This window comes from Misgurnus anguillicaudatus, chromosome 11, assembly GCF_027580225.2.
Source record: "Misgurnus anguillicaudatus chromosome 11, ASM2758022v2, whole genome shotgun sequence".
NCBI classification, from domain to species: Eukaryota; Metazoa; Chordata; class Actinopteri; order Cypriniformes; family Cobitidae; genus Misgurnus; species Misgurnus anguillicaudatus.
This window is the reverse complement of record NC_073347.2, coordinates 18,758,568-18,775,198: the sequence shown is the minus strand read 5'-3', so window position 1 is coordinate 18,775,198 and position 16,631 is coordinate 18,758,568. Positions and strand designations below refer to the sequence as shown.

General features: G+C 38.6%; 1 protein-coding gene across 2 annotated transcripts in view; it reads left to right on the top strand.

Annotated features, from left to right (window-relative positions):
- The first annotated feature begins 3,649 nt into the window (after window positions 1-3,649).
- The window catches only part of psda (pleckstrin and Sec7 domain containing a), a 42,089-nt gene continuing 29,107 nt past the window's right edge, over window positions 3,650-16,631 (top strand). Inside the window, exons 1-4 of one of the 2 annotated variants that reach the window (XM_055169658.2) lie at window positions 3,650-3,929; window positions 10,591-12,853; window positions 14,530-14,641; window positions 15,051-15,564. In XM_055169658.2, coding sequence (XP_055025633.2) covers window positions 10,712-12,853; window positions 14,530-14,641; window positions 15,051-15,564 — 2,768 coding nt within the window. In that variant the 5' untranslated portion in view covers window positions 3,650-3,929; window positions 10,591-10,711. Of the gene's footprint in view, window positions 3,930-7,313; window positions 7,458-10,590; window positions 12,854-14,529; window positions 14,642-15,050; window positions 15,565-16,631 lie in introns of those variants that run through there. The other variant, XM_055169659.2, reaches the window with a different exon arrangement.

Here is a 16,631-nt window from a genome sequence, read left to right as displayed (position 1 = left end):
GGGGTCAAGCCAAACATGGCAAAAAATGATTCATACGTGATGACTGTCATGATTTAAGATCTAAGTTTGCATTAGTTTTATGAAAAAAAAACAATTTTTTCGTATCTTGAGACCACTAGGTGGCACTGTGCCGAAAGAATAGATGGTGCCTCAGGTCATGACTGTGATGACACATACCAAATTTAGTGTAAATACAATAAAGCGATACGGAGATATAGCCTTAAATGACTTGACCACTAGGGGGCACTGACCAAAAAATAAATTGTGACTCAGGTCTTGATTGTGATGACACCCACCAAATTTGGTGTAAATACAATAAAGAGATGCAGAGATATAGCCTTAAATGACTTGACCACTAGGGGGCACTGACCAAAAAATAAATTGTGACTCAGGTCTTGATTGTGATGACACCCACCAAATTTGGTGTAAATACAATAAAGGGATGCAGAGATATAGCTTCAAATCTCTTGACCACTAGGGGGCACCGAAAAGTTTACAAGTCCTCCCAGAACATGTTGCTGATGAATCATACCAAGTTTCATAACAATACGCAATTGCGTTTCTGAAATACTTGAACTTAAAGAAAAATTCAAAATGGCCGACACACAAAATGGCTGACCAAAAACCATTTGGTATTGTTTGACTCGGCATGCCTCACGAAATTTAACAAGACCAGTCTCATAATTTTACATTCAAATTTGCAGTAGTTATAAGCAAAAAGAGACATTTTTTATATCTCGTGACCAGTAGGGGGAAGTGTGACGAAATGGTGCATGCACCCTCAGGTCATCACTGTTATGACATATACCAAGTCTCATATTAATACGCAAAAGTTTTGCGAAGATACAGGCTCAAACATATTTTGGCGTGCTCGCCCTCGCATTCTTTGATGCGTTATACGACAACGGATAGGTCTACCAAAAAGCTTTTGATAACTTTTTGTCTAGAGTGTATCTAGATGATGCATACCAAAAATCAAGCCAATCACACGAGCGCTCTAGGAGGAGTTCGAAAAAGTAGGTGTTCAATATAATTCAAAATGGCCGACAGGAAGTAGGTTTGACTCAGACATATTTGGTACAGTCGGACTCAGCATGAGCCAAGGAACCAATAGAATGAAGTCTTATGTCATAGTGGCAATTTAATCAAATTATATAAAGATTTTAAACAATTTATTTACATATCCTGACCACTAGGTGGCGCCGTCCTAAAGATTTATAGGTGCGCTCAGAACATGTCACTGATGAACCATGCCAAATTTCATAGCGATACGCCATTCTGTTTGTGAAATACTGAACTTAATGAGAAAATTCAAAATGGCCGACACCCAAAATGGCCGACCGAAAACCGTTTGGTATCGTTTGACTCGGCATGCCTCAAGGAATCTAACAAGACCAATTTCATGATTTTAGACTCAACTTTGAAGTAGTTATCAGCGAAAATAGGCATTTTTCGAATCTCGTGACCACTAGGTGGCGCTGTGACGAAACGTTGCAGGCACCCTCAGGTCATGACTGTAATGACATATACCAAGTTTCGTGTCGATACAATAAAGTTTTGCGAAGATACGGCCTCACGTCCGTTTTGGCGTGCTCGCCGCCATATATGTTGGCAATTTGTACGAGAACGCATTGGTCTATCAAAAAGCTTTTGATAACTTTTTGCCTGGGGTGCCTCTAGATGCTACATACCAAAGGACATGAAAATCGGACAAACGGTCTAGGAGGAGTTTGAAAAAGTAGGTTTTACGGAAAATTCAAAATGGCGGAAAGATGTGCATGACACAAATGACATCATTTGCTGAGTCCCAATTCGCCTACTTATACTACGACCTAAAAGTATGTACTGTTTTTGTGAGGAAAATGTACGTACTTTTGAGTGTGTAGCAAAAGAGTATGCACGTTCTGGGACGTACTTCGATGACGTCATGCAACGTGAACGAAAACGTGGTTGCTTAGTTACAGTATGCACACCAAACGCAGGTCGTTTGTGAGGCGGCTGGTTATGATGTTCATGTGCAACAATGTGTGTAACGAAAGCTACTTATTTTAAAGTCAAAATAGTTAAAGTTTATAGTATAACTATTGTTTAACGTATTTTATGCTTATTTTATACTTATGTATGCAAATCAAAAATACAGCGATTAAAATGAACCATGCTTTTACTATAGTAAAAGTTTTGTAACCATATTTCTTAATAAAGTTAACATTTGTACAGCCACAGTATTACTACAAATAAGTCAGTGTGGTTAAACTATGATTAGTGTAGTAAAAGGTGTTTATTTTCATAAGGGTTTAAGGTTATAAATCTAAGACAGAAACATAAAAAGAAATACATAAAAAGACACATGCATGACACAGTACTACAGCCATGGTACTTTATTTTCACAACATCAACCGAATATTACGTCACAATGAAAGATAACTTTAATTACGGTTAAACATTTGAGTTCTTACACTTAAAAGCTGAGGGCGCATCTCGGCTGCTGCGTCTGGCTGCCATATTTACATCACCACAAAGCTCCTCCCTCCCGCACGCAATGGGTTGTGGGCAATATTAGCCGTTAGAGTGTGGATCGATCTGCACTTCGAAATCTAACCGGAAATAGTAGACCATCCGGGTATCTTTGGGATACTCATTTCAACATACTACGTTTTGGGACGTACTAATTCTAGTTTCGAATACTATTTAGGACGGATAGTATGCGAATTGGGACTCAGCAAATGTGTGCAATTGAATCATCATGAGCAAAGGATTCAGAGGAAACAAGAATTTAGTTTCTAGGACTCACAGGTCAGAAGTTATGAGCATGAACATAAGTGGATTTTTGGACTGTTGGTGGCGCTAGAGGGTTTGAGTCAGACACACCAATGTTGCTATAGTAACTTCTGAGACTGTCCTTTACATGTGTGCCAAATTTCATAACTTTCCTATGTACGGTTCTAGGGGCTGCCATTGACTTCAATGGCGGAAGAGGAAACATAATAATAATAATAATAATAATAATAATAATAATAAGAAAACTAACAATAACAATAGGGTTCTACGCCCCTTCGGGGCTTGACCCCTAAATATCTAAACAATGCAAATATATTTACTTAATATATATAATATATTATATAATTATAATATATAACTTAATATAACTGAGTTAGTTATAGTTATAACAATATAGTTATAGAGGAAGGAACATATATATTTTCTCAATTTTTTAAATATATGCCTTATTGTGCTCTCAGATTCAAATTTTGATTTGCACATGCATGGCCCCGAAAGCTTTAGTGCGTTGCCCTTGATGGAAGCGATACTGTTCACCAAGAAATAAATATATAGCAGTGTGAATACGGATTACAGATTTTTTGCTTTAATTATTGTGTTGTGGGACAATTGTAGTATAGCCTACTTTATTATTTACTAAAGTAAGCTGTTGTAAATTGTTGTGTAATATATTATCAAACACTTTGTTAATTATAACACTTTGTTTATTAACTATAGAGAATTCTTCAACTGTATTAAATACTGTAGTACACAGTAATATTTAGTAAGGCTACTACAGTATTTAGACCGTTTACTAGTAAATATGAAGTATACTGCAGCATTTTCTTATGCAGGAAGGAGGGGACTCTATACTCGCTAACTGTTATATGGAAACGTTAAACTAGCTCTATAGTTGACAGAAATTATTTCTCGACGAAGTACGCTACCCCTAGTGCTTTAAGATCCTACGGGTTTGTCGGTAATCTGTTAATGTGATAAGGACACAGGACTGCTTCATCTGCACGCGGAGTTTTTAGTGTTTACTGCGGAGCTGTCTACTACAGCAACACACACTCAATGAAATGATATCCCTGCAGCATCGAACCGTTTTGATGGACACCGTCAGATGTGTGAAGTTGCTCGTGCCTTCAGATTCATTCCTCTGAAATAAGGTATGACACACGTTTGCGCATCATCTTATGCATAAGTGCTACAAGCCGATAGGTGTGTTCGACTTCATTCGGCGCTGAGCAGACATTGAAGTACCGCGAGGGTGATTTGAAACAGTTTTCAGGAACAGCTTTCGATTCGCTCTCGCGGTACTTTGATGTCATACGCCGATCAGTTTGCGCAGCACCGCATGAAGTCGAACACACCTAGCAACAACGCTATCAAGTAAGCCAAACGTTAAAGTTGACTGCGTTTATATAAACGTACTAACACACGATCGCATTGACGTTGTAAGACTGGTGGTGTAAGTGTTTATTTTCTAATTTTCTCATGAAAGACGTCGTTCAGGTGACTTATTATGGGAACATATTGTTTTCATTGGCCAACTGTGTCTGAATATTACTACTTTATGCTTTTAATGGTGGCAGGGAATGATGTATTGTCCGTTTTTAACCCCACATTTGCCTTTAAGCCATCCACAAACCTGTTCCCATATTGTCAAGAGTCACCTTAGAAGTTAATGTCCTGGAGCAGTCAGCCTGAGTAAAGTATTATTTCCAAAGCTCTCAGATAACATTAGGCTACGTAATGCTGTACTGTTCTACAAGATGACTCCGCACGCTTTCTTAAAGTCTTCATACTAATTTCACATGTCAAATTTTAAAATAGTTTTTCATGAACTACAGCTTGTCACAAAAACACTGCTGACCAGCATATGTTGTGCTTTGGTGCTGGTTTGCTAGTGAACAGCAGCTAAACCAGCACAAAACCTGCATCAGCACCAGCATCAGCACCAGCTAAACCAGCACCAGCATACCAAGCTGGTCACATCAGCATCTCATGCTGGTCATACCACCAGCTGGTGACCACCAGCTAAACCAGCATAGACCAGCATAATTCCCATGCTGGTTTGATGCAGTTTTTTTCAGCAGGGTCAGATACCAGTGTAAAGAAGAGGGTATAAGATAAGAAGTTGTGGTAATAGAAAGGGTAAATGGGATTGGGTCACAGATTGGACCCGAACCAGCATCATCTGCAAAAGCAACTTTTTTTTCTAAAGTAAATTCATGACATAACATGCGCAAACTTAGAATTTAAAACAAACAAAAGTAATTATACAATGTTGTGCTGTTGGTTATAGCCTTACTTTTCTGAGCCTTACTGATAAATTAATGTATTTTATAAAATTGGGGCCCCCAGGGAGGAGAACTATTGGTTTGAGAACCATTGTGCAAGAGCACTGTGGCTCAATAATGTTTGATGCACATGCACCAACCACTAGACTAGGTCATATTTCAAAGTCTAATGAAGTTTTGCTGATTTATGTAACAATTATGAGGCTGCAGGCATAGTGCTGCTATTAGTCCATGACTTATTTATCATGCTGATGGCATAGTTTAGTGACTTTAGTGACAGTGGCTGAATATCACATTGTCACCTTGCCATTGCATGTATCTTGTGATTTAAAAAAAAAAAAAAAATGTGACAGACATGTTTTTTCATGTGTTCATGTAACTTAGGTCACAAACAGGTTAGTGTTGTGGCCCCTTTTACTCAAGTCGTAAGACCAGAGTGATGAAGTTCATATTTTAAAGGGGACATATCATGAAAGTCTGACTTTTTCCATGTTTAAGCGCTATAATTGGGTTCCCAGTGCTTCTATCAACGTAGAAAATGTGTAAAAGAACAACTCAGTATCTTAGTTTTGGTAAACCATTCTCTGCAAGCATGTGAAAAATAGGTCATTAAGGTCATTAAAATTTGGCTCCCCTTGTGATGTCAGCAGGGGATAATCTACCCAGTCTCACAAGGTTTCGTGACATAGTCACATAATTTTTTGATTCTTAATTTTCAAATTTTTTCGTGATCGTATAACAAATTCCTGTTTTCGTGTGATTATCACATATTGGTTACTCAACTGCTTTTTCCTATTTTCAAACCATTGGCGCTTCGGTTTAGGGTTAGATTTGTTGCTTGCATTAGAATGTCACTTTATGTGTTAGTTTATGCTATTTCTTCTAATTTATTTTTTTAATATGTTGGCTGGCGTTAGGCTTAGAGTTGGGTTTGGGTAGGGATGTCATTTGATGTAAATCTAACCCTAAACCAAAGTGACAATGGTAAGAAAATAGGAAAAAACAGTTGTGTAACCAATACGTGATAATCACACGAAAACAGGAATTCGTTATACGAGCACGAAAAAACGTGAAAATTTGTGATAATATCACTAAAAAAAATTCAAAAAATTACCTGACTTTATAACGAAATTTCGTGAGGCTGGGCTGGGATAATACCGCCCCTTAATCTGCACTATCCAACCATGGCACTGCAATTTAGTCCAGAGATCAGCTCATTTGCATTTTAAAGGACACACCCAAAAATGGCTTTTTTGCTCACACTTACAAAGTGGCAATTTTAACATGCTAAATGCTATAATAAATTATTAGCCTGGCTCCGCCCTCCTATGTGCTTCCGCTTAATTTTCATTTCGCTTCAGTACAACGTCTGGGACTGCTGTGTAGAGTTTCGTTTTCTCCGTCAAAAATCTGCAGGTCCAATCAGCGAACAGAGGGGGGTGGCTAAGAACGATGAGGCCGTGCGCCAGACTGAGTGACATACGTCACGACCAAATGTTAACGATTGGTTATGGCAGATTCAGAGTGACTCTGGGCAGATCCAATAGTTTTAAACTTCAACAGAGGACCCTCCTTAACGGAAGTAACGCTTTGCAATGGAGCGTGGCCAGACTCTTAATTTGCCAGACTGTACAAATTAAATGAATGTACGAGAGTCTGGTTGGACCAGGCTAATAAATTATGGTATTTTAAGCTAAAGCTTCGGATCACTCTTTTTTAGACACCAAGTATTTAAGAGTATTTAACATCTTAAAAAAATCTTGTGAAATCTCCCCTACAAACTGCTTGAGAGTTACAATAGATTGTCACAGATGTATTTATTCAGAGTTTAAGATAATAAAGGTCACATATTGCTTTCTTTACTCTGAAAAATGACAATTTGTACCTACTGTGTTGACAGTTTGGCTGCTGAGGCTCAGGGTTGTTTCTGTTCGGATCACTGCTTGTAATCCACAGCCTTTCTTTAACCCCTGCTACTGTATAAGTCTATTTAATAGGGACCTCCACTCAAGCTAGGCCCCTCTTTGCAGAGTTAGCTCAAGCTTTTGCCATCTGTCATTGCAAATTGCACTTCTCCACATAACAGACAACAAGACGGCTTACCTGATTGGCTTAATTCTTGAGTGAGGTGGGCCTTAGGAACATGAGTGACAGGGTAAGTGCAGGAAGTCCTGTTAGGGTTAAGACAGGGTTTCAGTGTGGGGGGGTTATGTACTAAGTCGTGTGGGTGGTGTGGTGTAAATCCAGTGTTGGTGAGCCAGTAGGGCAGACTAGAGCTGCTTGTCTTGAGGAGTAGAGAAGAAAGGACAGAGATTACATAAACATGAATAGCATCTTTTTCGGCTGGAGGAAACATACTGCTGCAGTGAAGCCGGTGGGAAAAAGCGGTTGACGGTGAGTAGACAGGTAATGGGAGGGGTTTAACTGTGTGCCTGTTCATGTAACAATTACAGTAGGGAGTACAAGAGGAGGGGTTTAGGGAATCCTATTAGCAGGAGCAATGGAAAAGTAGGTCTAAATGACCTGTGTAACAGAATGTATAATATGTGTTTAGGTCATTTACTTTAGCTGAAATTTTATAAAAACAATACAACAGTAAACGATAGTGGATGCCAATAATATGAGACCTAATTACTGACTGCTGACTTAAACATTAATATTGTAAAATTTTGGGGATTATCTACCTCATTGTACATTTTGGGCCTTTAAAAGTTCTTTATTCTTTTCTTTATTTCTCATCACATAATATAAATAATATTGTTTTTCACCTTTCTGTGCATTTTTAAATCAATTTCTATTTTAAGCAGCACTAGTACTAGTTTGTAGTACACGTAGAGTCATTGATAACCATTCTAGCTTAAATAGATATCTTTGAAACGTTTGAAAGTCCATGTTGCATGTTCTTTCAGTTAAGAAATCTGATCCGAAGACTTAATTAAAGAGGTATCGATTTCAAGTTGTTACAGGTTACCTTGGAACGTCTAAAACCGATAACGTTACAAGACAAGCCAAATATAGTCATTACATCTACACTACGGAGAATAAGAGCTTTATCTGCTATCTATGGCTGCCAAGCAATAAGCTTCAGTCATTGGCAACTCTCTGCAGTCACAACCTGTGAAAAGCTTTATTTAGCTTTGTTAGGTGATGAGAATGCAGTGCTAGAAAGACTATTTCAAGTGTTATTGGCTCAGTCTGGCTGTTCAGCTCAATGCCATTGTTGGTGTAAGGTTTGTGGATGTGATAAATGACCTTTATAAATGCAAAATAAAGCATTTTATGAGAGAGATCTACTATAAAATCAGTACAGCTAAGTACTGCACGTTTGGTCTTTGAGAAGTTTGCACTATAATTTCTCACCTCCTCCCCCAAAACTGCAGTGGTGTTGATGCTGCGGGGTGAAGAAGACTCAATCAATTGAACACAACACCTGGCACAAGTCCAGTCTCAGCCACACTTTCCCCCTAAGAGCTGACACAACACTAGCAGGTGTCAGGATAGCTTGTGAGAAGTTAGACTATATGAAGACAACAAAACAGTAATGGAGAGTGCTGTCTCTACACTGAATTTATTTGGTTTTAAGTGAACTGATTTTGTGATTTTCTAAGTGTCTGCAGTCTGGCGCAAATCTCAACGTTTCTAACTATTACAGGAGAAACATCATTTTGGGGTTAAAGGAAAACACAATCGTTTTTTTATATTTTACTATGTTCTTACCTCAACTTAGACAAATTAATACATACGTATCTTTTTTAAATGCGTGCACTTCATCTTTGCACAGCGTGCCGTGCCGTGAATGTGTTAGCATTTAGCCTAACCCCATTCATTCCTTAGGATCCAAACAGAGATGAATTTAGAAGCCACCAAACACTTCCATGTTTTCCCTATTTAAAGACTGTTACATGAGTTGTTACGAGTAAGTGTGGTGGCACAAAACAAAACGATTTTTAAGCGTATAAAAATTAAAACTATATTGTATGGTGGAAGAGCACTTAGTTTGACTTCGGCGCGCAGTTCTCATTTTTTATCCGCTTATAAAATCGCCACGTTTTATTTTGTGCCACCATACTTACTCGTGTAACTACTCATGTAACAGTCTTTAACATGGAAGTGTTTGGCGGCTTCAAAATCCATCCCTGTTTGGATCCTTAGGAATGAATGGGGCTAGGCTAAATGCTAACACATTCACGACACGCTGTGCAAAAAGATGAAGTGCATGCATTGAAAAAAAATAGGTATGTATTCATTTGTTTAAGTTGAGGTAAGAACATAGTAAAATATTGAAAAATGGTGGTGTTTTCCTTTAAGCCTACAGTACACAGCATATCTTAGTTTTTATTTAGTCAAAACAACATATTGTACAGTATGTAATTTGAAGAGGAAGTGAATTTGAGAAATGACTGCCAGCAGCAGTGCCAAGGTGGTTACAGTACTGTAGATGGAGTTTGCTTTTCTTTCTGTTCCCTTATTACCATACAAATTTAGATCCTCAAGTAGCTCTGTATGAGTTTCAGCAGGAGCCAAGCTGGTTGGTTCACAAAATCTTTATCTACAGGATTTTTGCTTTAACACTTTTTTTTTTGCAAAAACACTTTTGGAAGCAAAATATGTGACCCTGTAGGCTACCACAAAACCAGTCATATGGGTCTTTAAAAAAAAGAAAATTAAAATATATACATAATCTGTAAGTTAAATAAACAAACTTTCCCTTGATGTGTTGTTAGGATAGGACAATATTTGACCAATATACAACTATTTGAAAATCTGGAATTTGAGAGTGCAAAAAATTAAAATTGAGAAAATCACCTTTAAACTTGTCCAAATGAAGTCCCTAGCAGCTGCATCCACTCATAAAAATCGTGTTTTGCTATATTTACAGTAGAAAATTGAAAAATATCTTGGAACATGATCTTTACAAGTTTACATAATATCCTAATGATTTTTGGCATGTATTGTTGGCTGTTGCTACAAATGTACCCATGTGACTTTGTGGTCCAGGGTCACATATGTGTTACATACTATAAAGGGTTTACATGCATATCAATTTACTGATACAAATTTCATATGTTAAATCAATGTTGTGTATAGTATAACATATTGGTGCGGTTTCCCGGACAGGGATTAGACTAGACCTAGACTTAAACACTTTTAAGAGCTCTCCAAACTAAAAAAAAAATTCTTTAACTGAAATATATTAAAATAAATAAGTGCCCTTTTTTTTAACTCAAAATGCACACAGGTAATGTTTTTAGTAAGGCATGTTTGTTAAAACTAGTTATATTTCCTAATTAAACTAAGGCCTAGTCCTGGATTAAGCCAATCCTGGTCCGGGAAACCGCCCCATAGGGTTTAACAAATGAGAAAGTTCCAGTTATTTGAACACACAGTATATAATGTGAAATACATGAGCAATAAGAGAAGTGGTCATACAGACCTTTCTGCATTTATTTCATATTAAATGAGAAAGCCTGTTTGTATGAATGTTAATTTTGAAAACAAGCTAAAATGCTCTTCTTTTGCCCTTTAGGTCATTTTGAAGATGAACCCCACACAAACTCTCTACCACATGCCTGCAAAAGTCTACAGTAAAGAAGATGACAACTGTGACTAATCAATAGAACGTATCCCCAGGCTACGTTTGGTTGGTCATGTCTCAGTCAGGTAAAATCCTCCATGTGTATGTAGAGGTGAGATCTGTAGCTGATGAAGAGGCAAAAGACCTGGGAGAAATGGAAAAAACAGACTCCCTCATGTTGACAGCACCAGACATCCTTCATCAGTCTCAGTATAGCGTCCATAGTGGGTCACCTGGCCATGTTTCTCCAGGTGAGGTTCTGCATAAAGGTGGCAGCAGCACGCAGAGCCTGGCCTCCACCAAATCAACATCCAGACACTCAGTGAGTTTTCAGAAACAACCAGCTGCCCAGCACAGACAGAGCCTAACATATGATGAGTCAAACCAGTTACTCTCTGCTCTTCAAACAGGGCACGCTGGAAATACTTTTCACCTGGTCTGTGCTTCTTCTGAACATGACCCCTTCTATGGGAGGGAGTCTTACTTGTCAGGCCGGTTTACTGCCCCGCCTACACCTAGTGGAAGTCGTAAAGCCTGCAGCCAAACTCGACGAGGAGAGGAGGGAAAAAGATCCATTGCCACTTTTAGTTATATTGAAAAAGCTCAAGTTAAATCTGTAGATGGCCAGTTTAGTTCTTTGTATGAGCCTCAAAATCCTTTCAACAGAGCAATGCAAGATCCAGCGTCCTCCTTAAACCCTAGAAAGAGGCTCAGTGACCCAGTGTGGTTGGAGACAGTAAACAGTTGTAGCTTAAAGCAGCGTAGTCAGACTATGGGAAACTCACAAATGGGCACTCCCAACTTGAAACGGGCAACTCTAGACTCCATTGCTAGAGAAGCCACCCATCGTGCATTGGAGGAATTTGGTTCACCACAACTAAGGAAAAAATTGGCAGCCAGCTGTGCTGATAGAGGGCATAACATTAGGACTGGAGAGCAACGTCGGTGTAGGTCTTGGTCTGGGTCACCCATAATGCCATGCAATTCTAGGACTCTTCCCATTAACGCAACACTCGTAGATTATGAACGCAACAGACTACCTAGGAGTCCTGCTACAGACCAACTGTCTAACCATGCCAAGCAAACCTACTTTACCATGTCACACCCCAATAACACCCAGTCTCATGAGGTTCCAAACCAGAAGTCACAAGTATATAAGTACCGCCCATATGTACCATCCTGTAAGCCTACAGATATTCAACATGAATTACCAGCTATGACCGCAACTCAACCATCATATAACCAACTACACATTCATACCAAGAGTGATAGTCCCCGGCAAGTGCACAGGGTTAATTTTAACCTGGCTAACTCCCAAAATAAGAATGAGGATAGAGCTAAACAATCTAGTGGAAGGAGAAGTGTATCCCCAGCCACTAGTCCTGAGATGGCTCACACACTAGCTGAAGAGGCCACCAAACTCTCCATACTTATGGAGTCCAGGAGGTCTCCATCCCCAACTCCATCACTGTCGGATACTGGGAGGTCGGACAGCCCCAGGTTGGGACACCTTTCCAGAGAGGATCAGCTCTATGCAAGCTTTCAAGGCTCTGGAGCACAAGATCTCTCTGAATACTCTCTGAAGACTGGTCTCCACTCTATTCACACACCCTCTCTTTTACCACACATAAGAAGTTCATCCCCTCCAGTTTCAACAAAGTTAAAACATACAGATGCAATATCTTCCTCTCCCATACGAGACCCACGAATAGAACGTGCACAGTTGGCTGGGAAGGAAAGCCCTACTCTGCATCGGCACCAGCATTCGCAGTACACAAGAGATATTCATACATCTGGCCATGAGCACATGCAAAACGAGATGCATGTTCTCAATGATAGCCCAGATAACAGCAGAAGACCTTTAACCATACCTAACAGTGAATCACCAATGAATTGGACCTCTCAGCAAAAGCATGTAAAAGGGGAGTGCTCATGCAGTGACAAGGAAAACTTTAAGGAGGTGGAAACTCATAAAAGGAACAGTCCAACTCCACAGGGCTCTCGAATTAACCGTTTTAGGATCTCATTGGAGCATTGTAAAATGAATAGTGACAATAGCTCTAACAGGAAACGGAGCGGCACTGCATCAGAGAGCTCCAGCAGAGTCACAGGCAGTCTTTTAGAGAACACTACGCATAAAAAAGACTGCATTTCCTCAGAGACATCTAGCAAAACCTGCCAGAGGAATTTGGAATTTGGAAACACAGGCATACAGGTGATATAGGAGTCTCTATACACATCAAAATCACAATTTAAAGGGACACTCCACTTTTTTTTGAAAATATGCTCATTTTTCCAGCTCCCCTAGAATTAAACATTTGATTTTTACCGTTTTGGAATCCATTCAGCTGATCTCCGGGCCTGGTGGTACCACCCCTAGCATAGCTCAGCATAATCCACCGAATTCGACTAGACCACTAGCATCGCGCTCAAAAATAACCAAAGACATTCGGTATTTTTCCTATTTAAAACTTGACACTTCTGTAGTTACATCGTGTACTAAGATCGACAGAAAATTAAAAGTTGTGATTTTCTAGGCTGATATGGCTAGGAACTATACTCTCATTCTGGCTTAATAATCAAGGACTTTGCTGCCGTAACATGGCTGCAGAGGTGCAATAATATTACGCAGTGCCCAGAAATTACAGAAAAGTCTAAGTTTTAAATATCAAAACTCTTTGGTTATTTTTTAGCGCAATGCTAATGGTCTAATTAGTTTCAATGGATTATGCTAAGCTTTGCTAAAAGTGGTACCACCAGACCCGGAGATCGGCTGAATGGATTCCAAAACTATAAAAATCAAATGTTTAACTCTAGGGGAGCTGGAAAATAAGCATATTTTCAACAAAGTGGAGTGTCCCCTTAAGTCCACTAAAAATGCAACTAAGGGGCGGTTTCCCGGACCAGGATTAGCTTAATCCAGGACTAAGCCTTAGTTTAATTATGAAATATAACTAGTTTTAACAAACATGCCTTACTAAAAACTAGGGGTGACCCCGAATAGTCGAAGATTCGATGCATCGATAGGAGAAGCCTGATTCGACTACCAATCTCACAGTCGAATCGTCACAGATGTGTTATGAAATGAGGATCCTTTAATTTTGGCCATATGGGTGCACACATTATCTGATTTCACATAACAGCTTTCTCCCAATATATTAATATACAGCATATTATTATAATTCTGCAAATAATATGTGAAGTATCAGCTTTCAATAAATATTTTTAAAATGCGTTAATAAATCCAGCAACCCCTGTGACCGGGCTACACGTCCATAAGAGGTTCCTATGTTAATAAACCATTGCCTCTTTGTTTTTAACATTACCTGTGTGCATTTTGAGGTAAAACAAAGGGTACTGATGTATTTTAAGATATGTCAGTGCAAGTTGTTTTCAGTTTGGAGAGCTCTTAAAAGTGTTTAAGTCTAGGACTAGTCTAATCCCTGTCCGGGAAACCACCCGTTTATGTGACAAAAATGGCACTAAAATATTAAATGTGGGTGACAAAAAAGTGTAAATACATTTCAATAATAATAATAATAATAATAAATTAAATGTAAATTATTAATAAAATGTAAATAATAAATAAATAAATAAACGCTTATATATTTTATCAGCATGTGTGTTCCCTTGGTTAGAACCCATGACCTTTTGCATTGCTAATGCCACAGTTACGTAAAACAGTTTTGTAAAACCATATGTTGTATGACTTATTGATCACATAATTTTTTGCCATGTATACATATTTTAGTAAATTTTCTAATAGTAGATTAATTTTATCTTATTTTTTTTGGGTCAAGTCGACCATTCCGTGTCGCATTTATTCACTGTCCATTGGTACACATTGATACATGAAAACCTTGTATTGATGCTGATCATTTTGGTTTGTAGTCTGAAGGTGACCCAATTTTGCTGCAGCCTTCCCTGCACTCACAGAAAATCGCTCGTGCCAAATGGGAGTTCTTGTTTGGGACACACTCGGAGAACCAACATGAAACAAGAGGTATGAATTTTAATCTCAGAAAATATTTTATTTGTCTCTAATTGTTAACAACTTGTTTGTCTCACAATGAATGTGTAATCCAATTATTTAATTAGCCTCTCCCATGACACCAAACATGACGTTAGGTTACTAATTGTTAAACTTGACTAACTTCATCCTGTTATTCCTCAATACGTTACACTTGAGTGTACTGCATTTTAATAAAAATATGGTACTGGTGTGCTTTTAAGTGGCCTGTTTTAGTCCATTATTTTTATTATTAGGGAAGTCACAGGGTTCCCTCCTGTGTGGATGTTTTTATTCATTGATGTAAAATTGCATTCATTTATACAAATGTACATTATGGAGAGTGAGTTTCTTTACTCACCTTTTGCAAATACAAACAGCAATGTTTTCCCATTCTTTCCAGGCTCCTCCTCTGCACCTTCCAGTGGCTGTTCCAGTAAATCTCCTACACCCATTCCACCCTCATCTACACCCCCGGGGCCTGTATCAGCACACTCAAGACACTGTCAATCATCCACCTCCCAAAAATCCTCCAGCCACAATGTTCAGCATGTACAAATAGAGTTGATCAATCACACTCGTGCAGCCAGCCCCTCCCTTAAGACCGGCATTATCAGACGTTCTGTCAAATATTCAGAGACAGATATAGATGCAGTGCCTGTGCGCAGCTACAGAGAAACAGATCTGGACGAGGTTATGCTGGCAGAACAGGAAGAGGTGGATTCAGCCTTTGGCAGTAACCGTAGTGTACTGGGCACCTCGGTCACCAGCAGTGGCAGCGCCCTGGAGGGAGCTGATGCTGACGAGCTGCAGGAGGAGGAAGTGGTGAGCTGGGCCAGTGGGAGGATGCAGGGCGACATAAAGAGGCAACATGCTTCACCTGAGGGGGGTGAGATGTTAAGCAGATTACTTCGAGGGTGAGTATGGTAACAATAACAGCATAGCCCTAATGAACTCACACACAAACAGTATGCAGATGAGGGTTGGGCAAACCTAAGAATAGATGGCACCAGGTGGAATGTAAACTAAACAGGCCACACCCAGCATGATGTTGAATTGAGGTGTTCTGTTTCACATGTTGTTTGCATGTCCACCTGTGGTGAAAATCAATTATTAATGTTTTATATACATGTCTATGTGATGTTTTTAATATGTTTTAACACAAACCATGTACAAATTCATAAGTCAACAAGATTTCTGGGTATTTTGTCCTTACAACTGCAGTTTATCAAAGGCGGTCTTATAAACAGAGTGGATCAGGAAGTCAAGGAAGAGCTGGTGTGAATGAGTGGAGGCGGAGACTAATTTGCATAATCAGCATATACTAAATAAATAAGGGTGAAAAGTTATATTTAAAGTATTTTAATGCATCAAGAAATTATCTTCACAGGAAAAATATTTTAATGTATAATTTCAATGATCAAAGAAGAGTTTAAGAGATACAATTATCGACTACAGTGGGACTTAACACTTTAGGGTAGAGGTCTTCAACCTTTATCAAGCCAAGGGCCCCTTAATATATATAGAGGAGGACCAAGGACCCCCTATTAGTATCAAATTAAAACTGGATTTACATTCTTTGTTATGATGGTTATGTTACATATATATAAAATTATCTTTTTGTATAAATAGATACATAACAATTTCATTTTAAATTACTACATTTTAGGGAACCTTCATTTTAGTAAAGTTGCATATTATTATATATGGGAACCTTCATTTCAATCAAGTTTTTTTAAAAATAATTTCTGTTATTAGCATATTAATGCATTTTTGTTTAATGCCTAATTTCATTTATCAAAATTTTTTTTTTTGATTTCAAATAATATTTGGAGGACCCCCAATAATACCAACACGGACCCCTAATGGGCCCTAGACCCCCTGTTGAAGACCCATGCTTTAGGGTTTATCAAAGCAGTGGTTCCCAAACTGAGGGCAGCAAGCTTGCGCCAGTTTTATGTCATTTTATAAAAAATACCTTAAT